Consider the following 21,741-nt stretch of genomic DNA (forward strand, 5'->3'; position numbering starts at 1 on the left):
AAGCGCTTAACAAATGCCATCATTATTATTATCAGCGCTTAGAACGGTGCTTGGCACATAGTAAGCGCTTAACAAATGCCATCGTTATTATTATCAGCATTTAGAACAGTGCTTGGCACATAGTAAGCGCTTAACAAATGCCATCATTATTATTATCAGCGCTTAGAACGGTGCTTGGCACACAGTAAGCGCTTAACAAATGCCGTCATTATTATTACCAGCGCTTAGAACGGTGCTTGGCACATAGTAAGCGCTTATCAAATGCCATCATTATTATTATCAGCGATTAGAATAGTGCTTGGCGCATAGTAAGCGCTTAACAAATGCCATCATTATTATTATCAGCGCTTAGAACGGTGCTTGGCACATAGTAAGCGCTTAACAAATGCCATCGTTATTATTATCAGCATTTAGAACAGTGCTTGGCACATAGTAAGCGCTTAACAAATACCATCATTATTATTATCAGCGCTTAGAACGGTGCTTGGCACATAGTAAGCGCTTAACAAATGCCGTCATTATTATTATCAGTGCTTAGAACGGTGCTTGGCACATAGTAAGCGCTTAACAAATGCCGTCATTATTATTATCAGCGCTTAGAACGGTGCTTGGCACATAGTAAGCGCTTAACAAATGCCATCGTTATTATTATCAGCGTTTAGAACGGTGCTTGGCACATAGTAAGCACTTAACAAATACCATCGTTATTATTATCAGTGCTTAGAACGGTGCTTGGCACATAGTAAGCGCTTGACAAATGCCATCATTATTATTATCAGCGCGTAGAACGGTGCTTGGCACATAGTAAGCGCTTAACAACTACCATCAGTCTTATTATCAGCGCTTAGAACAGTGCTTGGCACATAGTAAGCGCTTAACAAATGCCATCATTATTATTATCAGCGCTTAGAACGGTGCTTGGCACATAGTAAGCGCTTAACAAACACCATCATTATTATTATCAGTGCTTAGAAAGGTGCTTGGCGCATAGTAAGCGCTTAACAAATACCATCATTATTATTATCAGCACTTAGAAAGGTGCTTTTAGCGCATAGTAAGCGCTTAACAAATACCATCATTATTATTATCAGTGCTTAGAAAGGTGCTTGGCGCATAGTAAGCGCTTAACAAATACCATCATTATTATTATCAGCGCTTAGAACGGTGCTTGGCACATAGTAAGCGCTGAACAAATACCATCATTATTATTATCAGCGCTTACAACAGTGCTTGACACATAGTAAGCGCTTAACAAATACCATCATTCATTCATTCATTCAATTGTATTTATTGAGCGCTTACTGTGTGCAGTGCACTCTACTAAGCACTTGGGAAGTACAAGTTGGCAACATATAGAGGCACTCCCCACCCAACAGCGGGCTCACAGTCTAGAAGGCAGGCTCACAGTCTAGAAGACTATGCACATAGCAAGCGCTTAACAATTATTATTATTAACAAATATTATTATTCTTTTAATTATTATTATGAATGAATGAATGTAACAATTATTATTATTATTATTAACAAATATTATTATTCTTTTAATTATTATTATGAATGAATGAATGAATGAATGTGTGGGCGCCCATTCCTCAGGTGTCTGTCCACGCTGTACGAGGATCCATCGTGGTCGCAGTCGGCGCTGGAGGCCCGCACGGCCCAGGCGCGGGCCCACGCGTGTAGCAGCAAGTCAGGCGCGTGGTCCCAGGCCAGAGTCCGCTACTACCACCGGGAGCTCCAGGGGTTGGACGGTGGCGTCTCCCTTATCCACCTGTGGGCTCTCCTCGTCGAATATTTCCTGCACCGTGGGGTACGACAACCACCGGTGTCCCCTCTCCCAGAGCCTAGGCCCGGGAGAGGGCGGGAAGTGGGTGGGAGGCCTTGGGAGTAGGAGCAATTTATTAATAATAATAATCATCATCATCATAATGGTATTTACAATTTATTATTATTATTATTGATAATAATAATGGTATTTATTAAGCGCTTACTATGTGCCAAGCACTGTTCTAAGCGCCGGGGAGGTTACAGGGTGATCAGGTTGTCCCACGTGGGGCTCACAGTCTTCCTCAGAGGAGGGAACTGAGGCCCAGGGGAAAAAAATAAAATAAAAAAAGGCCTTTGTTAAGCACTTACTATGTGCAAAGCACTGTTCTAAGCGCTGGGGAGGATACAATTCAGTCAATCGGATTTATTGAGCGCTTGCTGTGTGCACAGCACTGTACTAAGCACTTGGGAAGTCCAAGTTGGCAACATATAGAGGCGGTCCCTACCTGACAGCGGGCTCACAGTCTAGAAGGGGGAGACAGAGAACAAAACAAAACATAGTAACAAAATAAAATAAGTAGAATATGTACAAGTAAATTAAGTAGAGCAATCAATCAATCAATCGTATTTATTGAGCGCTTACTGTGTGCAGAGCACTGGACTAAGCGCTTGGGAAGTACAAGTTGGCAACATATAGAGACAGTCCCTACCCAACAGCGGGCTCACAGTCTAAAAGGGGGAGACAGAAAACAAAACCAAACATGCTAACAAAATAAAATAAATAAATTAAGTAGAGTAATCAATCAATCAATCAATCGCATTTATTGAGCGCTTACTGTGTGCAGAGCACTGTACTAAGCGCTTGGGAAGTACAAATTGGCAACATCTAGAGACGGTCCCTACCCAACAGCGGGCTCACAGTCTAGAAGGGGGAGACAGAGAACAAAACAAAACATATTAACAAAATAAAATAAGTAGAATATGTACAAGTAAATTAAGTAGAGTAATCAATCAATCAGTCAAGCAATCGTATTTATTGAGTGCTTACTGTGTGCAGAGCACTGTACTAAGTGCTTGGGAAGTCCAAGTTGGCAACATATAGAGACAGTCCCTACCCAACAGCAGGCTCACAGTCTAGAAGGGGGAGACAGACAACAAGACAGAACATATTAACAAAATAAAATAAGTAGAATATGTCCAAGTAAATTAAATAGAGTAATAAATCCGTACAAACATCTATACAGGTGCTGTGGGGAGGGGAAGGAGGTAAGGCGGCGGGGAGGGGGAGAGGAAGGAGGGGTCTTCAGTCTGGGAAGGCCTGTATGAAGTCAAGGGTTTGGGAGAGTACAATCTAACAATATACCAGACACATTCCCTGCCCGCAACGAGCTTACAGTCATTCATTCATTCAATCGTATTTATTGAGCGCTTACTGTATGCAGAGCACTGTAAGCGCTTGGGAAGTCCACGTTGGCAACATCTAGAGACGGTCCCTACCCAACAGCGGGCTCACAGTCTAGAAGGGGGAGACAGACAACAAGACAGAACATATTAACAAAATAAAATAAGTAGAATATGTACAAGTAAATTAAATAGAGTAATAAATCCGTATAAACATCTATACAAGTGCTGTGGGGAGGGGAAGGCGGTAAGGCGGTGGGGAAGGGGAGAGGAAGGAGGGGGCTCAGTCTGGGAAGGCCTGCATGAAGTCAAGGGTTTGGGAGAGTTCAATCTAACAATATACCAGACACATTCCCTGCCCACAATGAGCTTACAGTCATTCATTCATTCATTCATTCATTCAATATTTATTGTGCACTTACTGTATGCAGAGCACTTAAGTGCTTGGGAAGTCCAAGTTGGCAACATCTAGAGATGGTCCCTACCCAACAGCGGGCTCAGAGTCTAGAAGGGGGAGACAGACAATGAAACAAAACATATTAAAATAAAATGAGTAGAATAGATATGTACAAGTAAAATAAATAGAGTAATAAATCCGTACAAACATCTGTACAGGTGCTGTGGGGAGGGGAAGGTGGTAAGGCGGTGGGGAGGGGGAGAGGAAGGAGGGGGCTCAGTCTGGGAAGGCCTGCATGAAGTCAAGGGTTTGGGAGAGTACAATCTAACAATATACAGACACATTCCCTGCCCGCAACGAGCTTACAGTCCAGAGCGGGAGGAGGACTTTAATAGATCTATAATTCGATTTGTCTGTTCTGATGGTATTGACACCCGTCTACTTGTTTCATTTTGTTGTCCGTCTCCCCCTTCTAGACTGTGAGCCCGTTGGCGGGTAGGGACCGTCTCTAGATGTTGCCGACTTGTACTTCCCAAGCGCTTAGTACAGTGCTCAGCACACAGTAAGCGCTTGGTAAATACGATTGAATGAATGAATGAATGAATGAATGAATGTCTCCCCCTTCTAGACTGTAAGCCCGCTGTCGGGTAGGGACCATCTCTAGATATCGCCGGCTTGTACTTCCCAAGCGCTTAGTACAGTGCTCTGCACACACTAAGCGCTTGATAAATACGATTGATTGAATTGCATTGATTAATAGAAACAAATCAATGACCGTCCAAGGTCCGGGGAGGTTCTGGGATTAGATCTTCTAGACTGTGAGCCCAATGTTGGGTAGGGACTGTCTCTATATGTTGCCAATTTGTACTTCCCAAGCTCTTAGTACAGTGCTCTGCACATAGTAAGCGCTCCATAAATACGATTGATGATGATGATGGGATTAGGGGGCCCCCGGGAACCTTCCCAGGAGGTCGAGCCCCCTGACTCTGCCCCCAACCAGGAGAACCCCGCCAAGCTGTCCGACCAACAAGCTGCACTCTGCGACGGCCAGAACCCCCTCCCCGTCTACGCCGGGGTCAATGTCCGCGCCAACCTGAGCGGCCAAGACTTCGCAGGTGCCCGGGGGACTGACGACGGGTGGGCAGGGGCCCGGGCGGGCTGACCAGAGGGAACCACAACTTGGACTTCCCAAGCGCTTAGTCAATCAATCAATCAATCAATCAATCGTATTTATTGAGCGCTTACTGTGTGCAGAGCACTGTATTAAGCACTTGGGAAGTACAAGTTGGCCACATATAGAGACAGTGCTCTGCACACAGTAAGCGCTCAATAAATGAATGAATGAATTGCACAGAGGAATTGCTTAATAAAGGCCATCATCATCATCATCATTCCCTGGGCCTCAGTTCCCTCATCTAACTGTGCCAGGCACTGTAATTCACCTACTTGTTTTATTTTGTTGTCTGTCTCCCCCTTCTAATAATAATAATAATGGCATTTATTAAGCACTTACTATGTGCAAAGCACTGTTCTAAGCGCTGGGGAGGTTACAAGGTGATCAGGTTGTCCCCCGGGGGGCTCACATCTTCATCCCCATTTTACAGATGAGGGAACTGAGGCCCAGAGAAGTGAAGTGACTTGCCCAAAGTCACCCAGCTGACAAGTGGCAGAGCCAGGATTTGAACCCATGACCTCTGACTCCAAAGCCCGGGTTCTTTCCACTGAGCCACGGAAGGCTGTGAACTTATCGTTGGGTAGGGACCGTCTCTATATATTGCCGATTTGCACTTCCCAAGCGCCTAGTACAGTGCTCTGCACACAGTAAGCACTCAATAAATACGATTGAATGAATGAATGAATGAATGAATGAACCACCAAAACCAGAGGGGTTTAGGGAGGGCTCAGTTGATATTACTATTATTAGTATTACTATTCATTCATTCATTCATTCAATTGTATTTATTGAGCGCTTACTGTGTGCAGAGCACTGGACTAAGCGCTTGGGAGGTACAACTTTGAGACACATCGAACTGTGCTGTATATTGGCTTAGTTGATAGAGCACGGTCATGGGTTCAAATCCCAGCTCCGCCAATTAATAATAATAATAATAATGGAATTTATTAAGCACTTACTATGTGCCAAGCATTGTTTTAAGCACTGGGGAGGTTACAAGGTGATCAGGCTGTCCCACAGGGGCTCACAGTCTTCATCCCCAATTGACAGATGAGGCAACTGAGGCCCTACTACTATTACTAGAGAAGCAGCGTGGCTCAGTGGAAAGAGCCCGGGCTTGGGAGTCAGAGGTCGTGGGTTCTAATCCCGGCTCCGCCGCTTGTCAGCTGGGTGACCTTGGACAAGTCATTTCACTTCTCTGGGCCTCAGTTCCCTCATCTGGAAAATGGGGATTCATTCATTCATTCAATCGTATTTATTGAGCACTTACTGTGTGCAGAGCTCTGGACCAAGCACTTGGGAAGTCCAAGTTGGCAACATCTAGAGACGGTCCCTACCCAACAGCAGGCTCTGACCCCCACACAGTAAGCGCTCAATCAATCAATCAATCAATCAATTGTATTTATTGAGCACTTTTGGTTCTGTTCTCTGTCTCCCCCTTTTAGACTGTGAGCCCACTGTTGGGTAGGGACTGTCTCTATGTGTTGCCAATTTGTACTTCCCAAGCGCTCAGTACAGTGCTCTGCACATAGTAAGCGCTCAATAAATACGATTGATTGATTGATTGATTACGGTGTGCAGAGCTCTGTACTAAGCGCTTGGGAAGTCCAAGTTGGCAACATCTAGAGACAGTCCCTACCCAACAGTGGGCTCACAGTCTAAAAGGGGGTGACAGAGACCAAAACCAAACGTACTAACAAAATAAAATAAATAGAATAGATATGCACAAGCAAGCTCAATAAATACGATTGATTGATAGATGGGATCATAAGGTGGAATCCACTGGGGTGGGAGACACCACCCTGGCTCACAAGTGGGTTCCTCGCCCCCCACTCCGTTGCCCCCTTCCTAGAGTGGGTGGAGTTCACGCCCTACGAGGTGGGCCTCCCCAAGTACGGCGCCTTCGTCCGCACCGACCTCTTCGGATCCGAGTTCTTCATGGGGCGGCTGATGAAGCGGCTGCCCGAACCCCGGATCTGCTTCCTGGAGGGTGAGCCGGGGGGCCGCCGAGTGAGGGGTGGGCTTGCTCCTCGGGGACCCCCACCCCAAGCCAGGCCTTGAGCTGAACCCATCTTTTCCTCCCTTTTTTCTCCCTCTGCTCCTCCCGTCTGGCAGGGATCTGGGCCAGCGCCTTCGCCGCCAGCCTGGACGAGGTCTCCCAGAAGTTGGGGGGCTCGGGCCTTGGATTCCTGGACTCCTACAGGGACAGCGTCAACGTTATCGGTGAGCGGCGGGTGAGGAGGGGTGGGCGTCTGAAGCAGACCGCAGCAGGGGAGGACAGGCCGAGTTGACCTCGGCGGAGGGCCACTACTGCAGAGATCCCCCAGTGGGCCTGGGGAGAAACAGGGCATTCATTCAATCGTATTTATTCATTCATTCATTCGTATTTATTGAGCACTTGCTGTGTGCAGAGCACTGGACTAAGCACTAGGGAAGTACAAGTTGGCGACATAGACAGTCCTGACCCGACAGCGGGCTCACGGTCTAGAAGGGGGAGACGGACGACAAAAGAAACATGTGGATGGGGGTCAGGTCATCAAAAGAAATACAAATAAAGCTAGATGCACATCATTGACAAAAAAAAAAATAGACTAGTAAATGTGTACAAATAAAATAGAGTGATAAATCTGTACAAACATTCATTCATTCACTCAATCGTATTTATTGAGCACTTACTGTGTGCAGAGCACTGGACTAAGCGCTTGGGAAGTACAAGTTGGCGACATAGATGGTCCCGGCCCGACAGCGGGCTCACGGTCTAGAAGGGGGAGACGGACGACAAAACAAAACGTGTGGACGGGGGTCAAGTCGTCAAAATGAATAGAAATAAAGCTAGATGCACATCATTGACAAAATAAATAGACTAGTAAATGCGTACAAATAAAATAGAGTGATAAATCTGCACAAACATTCATTCATTCACTCAATCGTATTTATTGAGCACTTACTGTGTGCAGAGCACTGGACTGAGCGCTTGGGAAGGACAAGCTGGCGACATAGATGGTCCCGACCCGACAACGGGCTCACGGTCTAGAAGGGGGAGACGGACGACAAAACAAAACGTGTGGACGGGGGTCAAGTCGTCAAAATAAATAGAAATAAAGCTAGATGCACATCATTGACAAAATAAATAGACTAGTAAATGTGTACAAATAAAATAAATAGAGTGATAAATCTGCACAAACATTCATTCATTCACTCAGTCGTATTTATTGAGCGCTTACTGTGTGCAGAGCACTGGACTGAGCGGTTGGGAAGGACAAGCTGGCGACATAGACGGTCCCGACCCGACAGCGGGCTCACGGTCTAGAAGGGGGAGACGGACGACAAAACAAAACGTGTGGACGGGGGTCAAGTCGTCAAAATGAATAGAAATAAAGCTAGATGCACATCATTGACAAAATAAATAGACTAGTAAATGCGTACAAATAAAATAGAGTGATAAATCTGCACAAACATTCATTCATTCACTCAATCGTATTTATTGAGCACTTACTGTGTGCAAAGCACTGGACTAAGCGCTTGGGAAGTGCAAGTTGGCGACACATAGAGACGGTCCCTACCCAACAATGGGCTCACGGTCTAGAATGGGGAAACGGACAACAAAACAAAACATGTGGATGGGTGTCAAGTCATCAAAGTAAATAGAAATAAAGCTAGATGCACATCATTGACAAACTAAATAGACTAGTACATATGTACAAGTAAAATAAATAGAGTAATAAATCTGTACAAACATTCATTCACTCAATCATATTTATTGAGCGCTTACTGTGTGCAGAGCACTGGACTAAGCGCTTGGGAAGGACAAGTTGGCAACATCTAGAGACGGTCCCTACCCAACAGCGGGCTCACAGTCTAGAAGGGGGAGACAGACGACAAAACCAAACATGGGGACAGTGGTCAAGTCATCAGAATAAATCGAAATAAAGCTAGATGCACATCATTAACAAAATAAATAGAATGGTAAATATGTACAAGTAAAATAAGTAGAGTAATAAATCTGTACAAACATATAGACTGTGAGCCCACTGTTGGGTAGGGACTGTATATGTTGCCAACTTGTACTTCCCAAAGCGCTTAGTCCAGTGCTCCGCACACAGTAAGCGCTCAATAAATACGATTGATTGATTGATTGATATATACAGGTGCTGTGGGGAGGGGAAGGAGGTAGGGCGGGGGGATGGGGGAGGGAGAGGAAAAAGGGGGCTCAGTCTGGGATTTATTGAGCTCTTACTGTGTGCAGAGCACTGTACTAAGCACTTGGGAAGGACAAGTTGGCAACATATTCATTCAATAGCATTTATTGAGCTCTTGCTGTGCTCAGAGCACTGTACTAAGCGCTTGGAAGTCGGCAACATATAGAGACGGTCCCTACCCAACAACGGGCTCACAGTCTAGAAGGGGGAACCCCTCCCTCTTGGACTCTGCCCCCAGGCTGATCCTCACCCTTGAGCCCCCACCCAGGCTGGCCTCTCCACCCCCAGAGTGAACCCCCTCAATCAATCGATCAATCATATTTATTAATAATAATAATGGTATTGTTAAGCACTTACTATGTGCCAAGCACTGTTCTAAGCGCTGGGGTAGATACAAGGTGATCAGGTTGTCCCATGTGGGGATCGCGGGCTCAATCCCCAGTTTACAGATGAGGTAACTGAGGCACAGAGAAGCTAAGTGACTCGCCCAAGGTCACACAGCAGACAAGTGGCGGAGCCAGGACTAGAACCCGTGACCTCTGGCTCCCAAGTCCAGCTGAGCCCGTTGTTGGGTAGGGACCATCTCTATATGTTGCCAACTTGTACTTCCCAAGCGCTTAGTACAGTGTTCTGCACACAGTAAGCGCTCAATAAATACGACTGAATGAATGAATGAATGAATTTTGCCACTAGGCCATAATCATCATCATCATCATCATCAATCGTATTTATTGAGCGCTTACTATGTGCAGAGCACTGGACTAAGCGCTTGGGAAGTACAAATTGGCAACATATAGAGACAGTCCCTACCCAACAGTGGGCTCACAGTCTAAAAGGGGGAGACAGAGAAAAAAACCAAACATACTAACAAAATAAAATAAATAGAATAGATAGGTACAAGTAAAATAAATAAATAAATAGAGTAATAAATATGTACAAAGATATATACATCTATACAGGTGCTATGGGGAAGGGAAGGAGGTAAGATGGGGGGATGGAGAGGGGGACGAGGGGGAGAGGAAGGAAGGGACTCAGTCTGGGAAGGCCTCTTGGAGGAGGTGAGCTCTCGGTAGGGCCTTGAAGAATAATAATAATAATAATAACAATAATAATAATAATAATAATAATAATAATAATGGCATTTATTAAGCCCTTACTATGTGCAAAGCACCGTTCTAAGCTCTGGGGGAGGTTACAAGGTGATCAGGTTGTCCCACGGGGGACTCACAGTCAATCCCCATGTTCCAGATGAGGTAACTGAGGCACAGAGAAGTGAAGTGACTTTCATTCATTCATTCAATCATATTTATTGAGCACTTACTGTGTGCGGAGCACTGTACTAAGCGCTTGGGAAGTCCAAGTTGGCAACATATAGAGACGGTCCCTACCCGACAGCGGGCTCGCAGTCTAGAAAGGGGAGACAGAGAACAAAACCAAACATATTAACAAAATAAAATAAAATAAAATATTTATTTATCGAGCGCTTACAGCATGCAGAGCACTGGACTGAGCCCTTGGGAAGTCCAAGTTGGCAACATCTAGGGGCGGTCCCTAACCGACAGCGGGCTTACAGTCTAGAAGGGGGAGACAGAGAACAAAACCAAACAGATTAACAAAATAAAATAAAATAAAATATTTATTTATCGAGTGCTTACAGCATGCAGAGCCCTGGACTAAGCGCTTGTGAAGTCCAAGTTGGCAACATCTAGAGACGGTCCCTACCCGACAGCGGGCTCACAGGCAAGAAGGGGGAGACAGACAACAAAACCAAACATATTAACAAAATAAAATAAAATAAAATATTTATTTATCGAGCACTTACAAGCGTGCAGAGCACTGGACTGAGCACTTAAGAGAAGCAGCGTGGTTCAAGTGGAAAGAGCCCGGGCTTGGGAGTCAGAGGTCATGGGTTCGAATCCTGGCTCCGCCACATGTCTGCTGTGTGACCTTGGGCGAGTCCCTTCACTTCTCTGGGCCTCAGTGACCTCATCTGTAAAATGGTGATGAAGACCGTGAGCCCCCCGTGGGACAACCTGATCACCTTGTAACAGCCCCAGCGCTTAGAACAGTGCTTTGCACATAGTAAGCGCTTAATAAATGCTATTCTTCTTCTTATTATTATTATTATTGGCATCTAGAGATGGTCCCGACCCAACAGCGGGCTCACAGGCTAGCCGGGGGAGACAGAGAACAAAGCCAAACATATTAACAAAATAAAATATTTATTTATCGAGTGCTTACAAGCGTGCAGAGCACTGGACTGAGCGCTTAAGAGAAGCAGCGTGGTTCAAGTGGAAAGAGCCCGGGCTTGGGAGTCAGAGGTCATGGGTTCGAATCCCGGCTCCGCCACATGTCTGCTGTGTGACCTTGGGCGAGTCACTTCACTTCTCTGGGCCTCAGTGACCTCATCTGTAAAATAGTGATGAAGACCGTGAGCCCCCCGTGGGACGACCTGATCACCTTGTAACAGCCCCAGCGCTTAGAACAGTGCTTTGCCCACAGTAAGCACTCAATAAATACGACTGATTGATTGTCAATCAATCATGGGTCGGTCAGGGGTTCAAATCCCGGCTCCACCACTTGTCAGCTGTGTGACTTTGGGCAAGTATGCGCTTAATAAATGCTATTCTTATTCTTATTATTGTTATTATTGGGAAGCCCACTCCTCCTCGTACACCACCGAGACCGGTCCATCCTTCTCAGGGTGACATGGCCCCCTCAGACCGTGCCCGGGCTAAGGCCCTCTCTCTCCCCCAGGGTGACCCCTCCGACCCCGCCGGAGCTGACCCCTGACCCCTGACCCCTGTTCCCCCAGGAGCTTGCCAGCCGCTCCAGCTGCCGGACCCAACGTGCCTGGACACTCGGCTGTCCACCCCGCATGGCCCCTTCTCTCAGGCCCTGCTGGACTTCTTCACGTCCCGCTTCTCCGCCGGGAAAAACTTCAACTTCACCCGCGGCCTCTGCCTGCACAGGGATTACCTAGCCAGCCAGGAGTTCATCTGCAAAGGTGACAACGGGGTGACCTCTCTCCCCTTCTCCCCCATCCCCTTCTTGTTCATTCATTCAACCGTATTTATTGAGCACCGGACTAAGCTCTTGGGAAGTCCAAGTTGGCCACATATATGGGGGCCTCTCTCCCCTTCTCCCCCATCCCCTTCTTGTTCATTCATTTGATCGTATTTATTGAGCACCGGACTAAGCGCTTGGGAAGTCCAAGTTGGCAACATATATGGGGGCCTCTCTCCCTTTCTCCCCCATCCCCTTCTTGTTCATTCATTCAATCGTATTTATTGAGCACCGGACTAAGCGCTTGGGAAGCCCAAGTTGGCAACATATATCATCATCATCATCATCAATCGCATTTATTGAGTGCTTACTGTGTGCAGAGCACTGTACTAAGCGCTTGGGAAGTACAAGTTGGCAACATATAGAGACGGTCCCTACCCAACAGTGGGCTCACAGTCTAAAAGACTGTGGGGGCCTCTTTCCCCTTCTCCCCCATCCCCTTCTTGTTCATTCATTCAATTGTATTTATTGAGCACTGGACTAAGCGCTTGGGAAGTCCAAGTTGGTAACATATATGGGGGCCTCTCTCCCCTTCTCCCCCATCTCCTTCTTGTTCATTCATTCAATCATATTTATTGAGCACCGGACTAAGTGCTTGGGAAGTCCAAGTTGGCAACATATATCATCATCATCAATCATATTTATTGAGCGCTTACTGTGTGCAGAGCACTGTACTAAGCGCTTGGGAAGTACAAGTTGGCAACATATAGAGACAGTCCCTACCCAACAGTGGGCTCACAGTCTAAAAGACTGTGGGGGCCTCTTTCCCCTTCTCCCCCATCCCCTTCTTGTTCATTCATTCAACCGTATTTATTGAGCACCGGACTAAGCGCTTGGGAAGTCCAAGTTGGCAACATATATCATCATCATCATCATCATCATCAATCGTATTTATTGAGCGCTTACTGTGTGCAGAGCACTGGACTAAGCGCTTGGGAAGTACAAGTTGGCAACATATAGAGACAGTCCCTACCCAACAGTGGGCTCACAGTCTAAAAGACTGTGGGGGCCTCTCTCCCCTTCTCCCCCATCCCCTTCTTGTTCATTCATTCAATCGTATTTATTGATCACCAGACTAAGCGCTTTTGAAGTCCAAGTTGGCAACATATATCATCATCATCAATCATATTTATTGAGCGCTTACTGTGTGCAGAGCACTGGACTAAGCGCTTCGGAAGTCCAAGTTGGCCATATATATGGGGGCCTCTCTCCCCTTCTCCCCCATCCCCTTCTTGTTCATTCATTCAACCGTATTTATTGAGCACCGGACTAAGCGCTTCGGAAGTCCAAGTTGGCCATATATATGGGGGCCTCTCTCCCCTTCTCCCCCATCCCCTTCTTGTTCATTCATTCAACCGTATTTATTGAGCACTGGACTAAGCGCTTGGGAAGTCCAAGTTGGCCACATATATGGGGGCCTCTCTCCCCTTCTCCCCCATCCCCTTCTTGTTCATTCATTCAACCGTATTTATTGAGCACCGGACTAAGCGCTTCGGAAGTCCAAGTTGGCCACATATATGGGGGCCTCTCTCCCCTTCTCCCCCATCCCCTTCTTGTTCATTCATTCAACCGTATTTATTGAGCACTGGACTAAGCGCTTGGGAAGTCCAAGTTGGCAACATATATGGGGGCCTCTCTCCTCTTCTTCCCCATCCGCTTTTTGTTCATTCATTCAACCGTATTATTGAGCACTGGACTAAGCGCTTGGGAAGTCCAAGTTGGCCACATATATGGGGGCCTCTCTCCCCTTCTCCCCCATCCCCTTCTTGTTCATTCATTCAATCGTATTTATTGAGCACCAGACTAAGCGCTTGGGAAGTCCAAGTTGGCAACATATAGAGTTTCTAGACTGTGAGCCCACTGTTTCTAGACTGTGAGCCCACTGTTGGGTAGGGACTGTCTCTATATGTTGACAACTTGGACTTCCCAAGCGCTTAGTACAGTGCTCTGCACACAGTAAGCGCTCAATAAATACAGTTGATTGATTGATTGATGTAGAGATGGTCCCTACCCAACAGTGGGCCCTAGACCCTAACCCTCCTCCCCCTTCTCCAGGATACCTGCCTCCTGATTGCTCAGCAGGGCAGGGAAGGAAGATACCATTTTATAATTCCAAAGATAATAACAATAATGATAGCATTTATTAAGCCCTTACTATGTGCAAAGCACTGTTCTGTTTTTGTTCTGTTCTGTTTTGTTAATATGTTTTGTTTTCATTTATTTATTGAGCACTTACTGTGTGCAGAGCACTGGACTAAGCGCTTGGGAAGTCCAAGTTGGCAACATATAGAGACGGTCCCTACCCAACGGTGGGCCCTAGACCGTAACCCTCCTCCCCCTTCTCCAGAATACCTGCCTCCTGATTGCTCAGCAGGGCAGGGAAGGAAGGTACCATTTTATAATTCCAAAGATAATAATAATAATAATAATGATAGCATTTATTAAGCGCTTACTATGTGCAAAGCACTGTTCTGTTTTGTTGTTCTGTTTTTGTTCTGTTCTATTTTGTTAATATGTTTTGTTTTGTTGTCTGTCTCCCCCTTCTAGACTGTGAGCCCACTGTTGGGTAGGGACCGTCTCTAGATGTTGCCAACTTGGACTTCCCAAGCGCTTAGTACAGTGCTCTGCACACAGTAAGCACTCAATAAATATGATTGAATGAATGAATGAATACAAGGTGATCAGGTTGCCCCACGGGTGGCTCATAGTCTTCATCCCCATTTGACAGATGAGGTAACTGAGGCCCAGAGAAGTAAAGTGACTTGCCCAAAGTCACACAGCTGGCAACTGGCAGAGCCGGGATTTGAACCCATGACCTCTGACTCCAAAGCCTGGGCTCTTTCCACTGAGCCATGCTGCTTCTTCAAAAATTCAAGGCCTGTGGATCCTGTTCTGCCCCGGGGCTTCTAGGAAGCGACAGAAGTCGGGGAGCGGGGGCCGGTAGTGGGGAGTTGTATTTGTTAATAATAATAATAATGGCACTTATTAGGCACTTACTATGTGCCAAGCACCATTCTAAGCACTGGGGAGGTTACAAGGTGATCAGGTTGTCCTACGGGGGGCTCACAGTCTTCATCCCCTTTTTCCAGATGAGGGAACTGAGGCCCAGAGAATAATAACAATAATAATGATGATATTTGTTAAGCGCTTGCTATGTGCAAAGCACTGTTCTAAGCGCTGGGGATGTTACAGGGTGATCAGGTTGTCCCACGGGGCACTCGCAGTTTTAATCCCCATTTCCCAGTTGAGGGAACTGAAGCCCAGAGAATAATAATAATAATAATAATGATGATGGTATTTGTTAAGCACTTACTATGTGCAAAGCACCGTTCTAAGCGCTGGGGAGGCTACAAGGTGATCAGGTTGTCCCCCGGGGGGCTCACAGTTTTAATCCTCATTTTACAGATGAATTAACTGAGGCACAGAGAAGTGAAGCGACTTGCCCCAAGTCACACAGCTGACAGTTGGTGGAGCCGGAATTTGAACCCATGACCTCTGACTCCAAAGCCCTTGCTCTTTCCACTGAGCCACACTGCTTCTCTATTAAGTTAACTTACTGTGTGTCAGGCACAGTTCTAAGTGCTGGGGAAGTTACAAGGTGATCAGGTTGTCCCACGCGGGGCTCGCAGTCTTCATCTGGGGTGGGAGCAAGCCAATCGGGCCCCTGTCCCACGTGGGGCTCGCAGTCTTAATCCCCAATTTATAGATGAGGGACTGAGGCACAGAGAAGTGAAGTGACTTATCTAAGGTCGCACAGCAGAAGCCGGGATGAGAACCCCCCCCCGGTCCGTCTGACTCCAGGGATCTCCGTTAGGCTACGCCGGAGCTGAGACGGACTCTCATGTGTCTTGCAGACTCCCACCCGGACACCTTCCCCAACCAACTGACCCCCACGATGGACTGTCTGAACCTGGTGGACGGCGGCTTCGCCATTAACTCCCCTTTCCCCTTGGTGCTGCGGCCCCAGAGGGACGTGGATGTCATCCTGTCCTTCGACTACTCCTGGGAAGCTCCTTTTGAGGTGCAGCCCCTGGCACCTCAGCCCTTGGGGGAGGCCCCATCGTCTCTGACCACACTGGGGTCCCAGGTGGGGTGGCTGGAGTCATTCATTCAATCGTATTTATTGAGCGCTTACCGTGTGCAGAGCACTGGACTAAGCGCTTGGGAAGGACAAGTCGGCAACAGATGGAGACGGTCCCTACCCGACAACGGGCTCACAGTCTAGAAGGGGGAGACGGACAACAAAACAAAACATGTGGACAGGGGTCAAAATCATCAGAACAAATAGAATTAAAGCTAGATGAACATCATTAACAAAAATTCATTCATTCATTCAATCGTATTTATTGAGCGCTTACTGTGTGCAGAGCACTGTACTACGCGCTTAGGGAAGTACAAGTTGGCAACATATAGAGACGGTCCCGACCCAACAGCGGGCTCACAGTCTAGAAGGGGGAGACAGACAACAAAAACAAAACATGTGCACAGGGGTCAAAACCATCAGAACAAATAGAATTAAAGCTAGATGAACATCATTAACAAAAATTCATTCATTCAATCGTATTTATTGAGCGCTTACTGTGTGCAGAGCACTGTACTAAGGACTTGGGAAGTACAAGTTGGCAACATATAGAGACGGTCCCGACCCAACAGCGGGCTCACAGTCTAGAAGGGGGAGACAGACAACAAAACAAAACATATAAACCAAATAAAATAAATAGAATAAATCTGTACAAGTAAAATAAATAGAGTAATAAATCTGTACAAATATATATGCAGGTGCTGTGGGGAGGGGAAGGAGGTAGGGCGGGGGGGATGGGGAGGAGGAGAGGAAAAAGGGGGCTCAGTGTGGGAAGGCCTCTTGGAGGACGTCTTCCAGACTGTGAGCCCACTGTTGGGTAGGGATCGTCTCTATAGTTGCCAACTTGTACTTCCCAAGCGCTTAGTACAGTGCTCTGCACACAGTAAGTGCTCAATAAATACGATTGATTGATTGATTGAGGTGAGCTCTTAGTAGGGCTTGGAAGGGAGGAAGAGAGCTAGCTTGGCAGACGTCCTGACTGACTTTGGGGTGACCTCACGACCCCGGGGTGGGGGTACCCATATCTCCAGATCCAGGGCTTTAAACTCTGGAGTTTGGTCAGCCTGGGCCCAAGACTTCTGACAGCGGTGTGGCTGCTTTCCTCCTCGTCACAGCAACCGCAGGGGGTTGGCCACCCACTTCTGGTCGCCCGCCGGGGCAGCGTCGGTGCCCCCTGAGCTGTGAGGGGTGCGTGGAGGGGTTGGGCCGGGGCTTGAGTCCTCTCCCCGGACAGGTGCTGCAGCTGACGGAGAAGTACTGCCAGGAGCGGGCACTGCCCTTCCCCCGGATCCAGGTGGGCCCCGGGGACCTGGCCCGGCCCCGGGAGTGCTACGTGTTCGCCGAGGCCGAAGACCCCCGCGCCCCCATCGTGGTGCATTTCCCCCTCGTGAACCGCACGTTCCGGACGCACCGGGCACCAGGTGAGGGGAGCCCAGGGAGTGGGGGTGGGAGCAGGAAGCCCCCTCCGGGTGCCCTGGCAGAACCTCCAAGCGAGGCCGGCTGCCCGGGAGAGTGACCAGGGCCCTGCCTGGAGGGCGATGAGAGCTGCGGACAGGCAGGGGGGTCGCGGGGCCGGTTGGCGACAGTGGGAAGCGGCCTAACCCCGACCCCTTCCCCTCCTGATGGCTGCCGGCATCAGGCGTGGAGCGGGAGTCGGCCGAGGACGAGGCCTTCGGGGACTTTGACGTCGAGGGCCCGGACTCCCCGTACGGCACGACCAACTTCACCTACGGCCCGAGGGACTTCGACCGGCTGGTGGCATTGAGCCGCTACAACGTGCTGAACAACGCCGGGAGCCTGAGGCAAGCCCTGCAACTAGGCCTGAGGAGGAGGCGGGCTCGGATCGGGGCGAGTGGTCCCTTCTCCCGTCAGGGCTGGGACATCTTCTCCCGGGCGGCAGTGGACGCCGGGCCCCGGGCCCCCAGGCCGACCCCCTCCAGGGCCGGGTGACCTCGGGACTGCCCTCCCTCTCTGGCTGCCAGGGAGCTGGGCAGCGGGGGGCGAGTGGAAGAGAAGCAGCGTGGCTCAGTGGAAAGAGCCCGGGCTTTGGAGTCAGAGGTCATGGGTTCAAATCCCGGCTCCGCCAATGGTCCGCTGGGTGACTTTGGGCAAGTCACTTCACTTCTCTGGGCCTCAGTTCCCTCATCTGGAAAATGGGGATGAAGACTGTGAGCCCCCCGTGGGACAACCTGATCACCTTGTAACCTTCCCAGCGCTTAGAACAGTGCTTTGCACATAGTAAGTGCTTAATAAATGCCATTATTATTATTATTATTGTTATTATTATATGATATTGTAAATGGCACGAACCAGGCAGGGGAGGGACTTTTAGACTGTGAGCCCACTGTTGGGTAGGGACTGTCTCTATATGTTGCCAATTTGTACTTCCCAAGCGCTTAGTACAGTGCTCTGCACATAGTAAGCGCTCAATAAATACGATTGATGATGAGGGAGGGGTCTGCGGCTGGTCCCCACTGCCGCGAGGCCCTGGCCTCCGCCTCGCCAAGGGAAGCCCCTCAGACATGGGGCTTTCTGTACTAATCACTTGGGAGAGATCATTGCAAGAGAATCAGCGTGGCTCAGTGGAAAGAGCCCGGGCTTTGGAGTCAAAGGTCATGGGTTCAAATTCCGGCTCCGCCAATGGTCCACTGGGTGACTTGGGGCAAGTCAATTCACTTCTCTGGGCCTCAGTTCCCTCATCTGGAAAATAGGGGTGAAAACTGTGAGCCCCCCGTGGGACAACCTGATCACCTTGTAACCTCCCCAGCGCTTAGAACAGTGCTTTGCACATAGTAAGCGCTTAACAAATCAGATCATTATTATTGTTATTATTCCCTGGGCCTCAGTTCCCTCATCTGAAAAAAGGGGATGAAGACTGTGAGCTCCCCGTGGAACAACCTGATCACCTTGTAGCCTCCCCAGCACTTAGAACAGTGCTTGGCACATAGTAAGTGCTTAATAAATGCCATTATTATTGTTATTATTATATGACATTGTAAATGGGACGAACCAGGCAGGGGAGGGAGGGGTCCGCGGCTGATCCCCACTGCCGTGAGGCCCCGGCCTCCGCCTCACCGAGGGAAGCCCCTCAGACACAGGGCTTTCTGTACTAATCACTTGGGAGAGATCATTACAACAAGAGAAGCAGCGTGGCTCAGTGGAAAGAGCCCGGGCTTTGGAGTCACAGGTCGTGGGTTCTAATCCCGGCTCCGCCGACTGTCAGCTGTGTGACTTTGGGCAAGTCACTTCACTTCTCTGGGCCTCAGTTCCCTCATCCGGAAAATGGGGATGAAGACTGTGAGCCCCACGTGGGACAACCTGATCACCTTGTAACCTCCCAAGCACTTAGAACAGTGCTTGGCACGTAGTAAGTGCTTAATAAATGCCATTATTATTATTATTCTTATTATTATTCGGGGTGGGCCCCCACCTCACCCAGGGCCGGGGCACTGCCGTGGGCCTCGCGGGGCCCCGGGCTCCTTCCGAGAACAGGCTCGGCAGAGCCGTCATCTGGGGCCTAATGACTAAATTGGCCCCAAGTGATGACACAGCTCTGCAAATGCTACACGCCACAGTCCCTGGCTCCTCTTCCAACCCCGTGACCCCCGCGTTCGGCCCTGTCAGCGGCAGGAGGCAGCTACTACTACTACTACTACAGGTGATCGGTCCCACGTGGGGCTCCCGGTCTTCATCCCCATTTTCCAGATGAGGCAACTGAGGCCCAGAGAAGTGAAGCGGCTTGCCCAAAGTCACCCAGCTGACAATTGGGGGAGCCGGGATTTGAACCCATGACCTCCGACTCCAAAGCCCGGGCTGTTTCCACTGAGCCACGCTACTAACAAACCACCCCCGGGGACGGAGTGGGTCCAGAGTGGCCTGCGACCCTGCGTCTTCACTCCCTGCCCTCCTTCCTGAGCCTTGACCCAGCCGGAGCCCCCTCCTTCATCTTTGGGAGGACTCCCTCGCCTCGGTGCCGGTGGTGGTGGTGGTGGGGTCTCCCCCACTTCAGCTCAGGCTGCCCCTTATCAATCAGTGCTATTTATTGAGTGCTTACTGGGTGCAATCAATCAATCGTATTTATTGAGCGCTTACTGAGTGCAGAGTAGTGGACTAAGCGCTTGGGAAGTACAAGTTGGCAACATCTAGAGACAGTCCCTAATCAATCAATCAATCAATCAATTGTATTTATTGAGCGCTTACTGTGTGCAGAGCACTGGACTAAGCGCTTGGGAAGTACAAGTTGGCAACATCTAGAGACGGTCCCTAATCAATCAATCGTATTTACTGAGCTCTTATTGTGTGCAGAGCACTGGACTAAGCGCTTGGGAAGTCCAAGTTGGCAACATCTAGAGAGGGTCCCTACCCAACAGCGGGCTCACAGTCTGGAAGGGGGAGACAGAGAACAAAACCGAACATATTAAAATAAAATAAATAGAATAGATATGTACAAGTAAAATAAATAAATAGAGTAATAAATATGTACAAACATATACACATATATACAGACGCTGTGGGGAAGGGAAGGAGGGAAGGAGGGAAGGGTGCAACACTTGGGACTATCAATGCGAGTCTACCCTTCGAAACTGTAACCTCACTGTGGGCAGGGAATGTATCAGTTTGGCTCTATTGTAATAATAATAATAATAATAATAATAATAATGACATTTATTAAGCACTTACTATGTGCCAAGCACTGTTCTAAGCACTGGGGACGTTACAAGGTGATCAGGTTGTCCCACGTGGGGCTCGCAGTCTTTATCCCCATTTTACAGTTGAGGGAACTGAGGCCCAGAGAAGTGAAGTGACTTGCCCAAAGTCACACAGCTGACAAGTGGCGGAGCTGGGATCCAGCGCTTAGAACAGTGCTTAGCACAAAGTAAGTGCTTAATAAATGCCATCATTATTATTATTATTATTATTATTATTATTATTATAACCCATGACCTCTGACTCCAAAGCCCGTGCTCTTTCCACTGAGCCACACTGTTTCTTTAAGCGCTCCCAAGTGCTTAGTAATAATAATAATGATGGCATTTATTAAGCGCTTACTATGTGCAAAGCACTGTTCTAAGCACTGGGGAGGTTACAAGGTGATCAGGTTGTCCCACGGGGGGCTCACAGTCTTCATCCCCATTTTTCAGATGAGGGAACTGAGGCACAGAGAAGTGAAGTGACTTGCCCCAAATCACACAGCTCACAAGTGGCGGAGCTGGGATCCAGTGCTTAGAACAGTGCTTTGCACATAGTAAGCGCTTAATAAATGTCATTATTATTAGTATTATTATTATTTGAACCCATGACCTCTGACTCCAAAGCCCATTCTCTTTCCACTGAGTCACGCTGCTTCTTTAAACGCTCCCAAGCGCTTAGTACAGTGCTGTGCACACAGTAAGCGCTCAATAAATATGATTAAATGAATGCAACAGAGTTAGTCGATACATTACTTGCCCAGGGCAAACTTAAAGTCTAGAGGGGGAGATAAACATTAATATAAATAAATGAATTTACCCTTAGCCCTGCTCCCACCCTGCCCCTGCTGAGATTTAGAGCCTGCGTCCTGTAAGGGCAGAGGGTGGCTGGGCAACTTGTACTTCCCAAGCGCTTAGTACAGTGCTCTGCACACAGTAAGCGCTCAATAAGTACGATTGAATGAATG

General features: G+C 48.2%; 2 protein-coding genes across 2 annotated transcripts in view; both read left to right on the forward strand.

The window, feature by feature from the left end:
- The window catches only part of PLA2G4F (phospholipase A2 group IVF), a 46,754-nt gene extending 28,719 nt beyond the window's left edge, over positions 1–18,035 (forward strand). The window contains exons 17-24 of the mRNA XM_038741075.1: positions 1,597–1,810; positions 4,566–4,680; positions 6,592–6,729; positions 6,855–6,962; positions 11,754–11,945; positions 15,859–16,025; positions 17,320–17,506; positions 17,725–18,035. Of these exons, the coding sequence (XP_038597003.1) occupies positions 1,597–1,810; positions 4,566–4,680; positions 6,592–6,729; positions 6,855–6,962; positions 11,754–11,945; positions 15,859–16,025; positions 17,320–17,506; positions 17,725–18,035 (1,432 nt within the window). The remainder of the gene's footprint in view (positions 1–1,596; positions 1,811–4,565; positions 4,681–6,591; positions 6,730–6,854; positions 6,963–11,753; positions 11,946–15,858; positions 16,026–17,319; positions 17,507–17,724) is intronic.
- A 1,570-nt stretch (positions 18,036–19,605) lies between these two features.
- Positions 19,606–21,741, forward strand: part of PLA2G4D (phospholipase A2 group IVD) — a 41,190-nt gene continuing 39,054 nt past the window's right edge. Inside the window, exons 1-2 of the mRNA XM_038741076.1 lie at positions 19,606–19,704; positions 21,633–21,644. Coding sequence (XP_038597004.1) covers positions 19,606–19,704; positions 21,633–21,644 — 111 coding nt within the window. The remainder of the gene's footprint in view (positions 19,705–21,632; positions 21,645–21,741) is intronic.

The sequence above is a fragment of the Tachyglossus aculeatus genome (genome assembly GCF_015852505.1).
Source record: "Tachyglossus aculeatus isolate mTacAcu1 chromosome 12 unlocalized genomic scaffold, mTacAcu1.pri SUPER_6_unloc_1, whole genome shotgun sequence".
Taxonomy (NCBI): domain Eukaryota; kingdom Metazoa; phylum Chordata; class Mammalia; order Monotremata; family Tachyglossidae; genus Tachyglossus; species Tachyglossus aculeatus.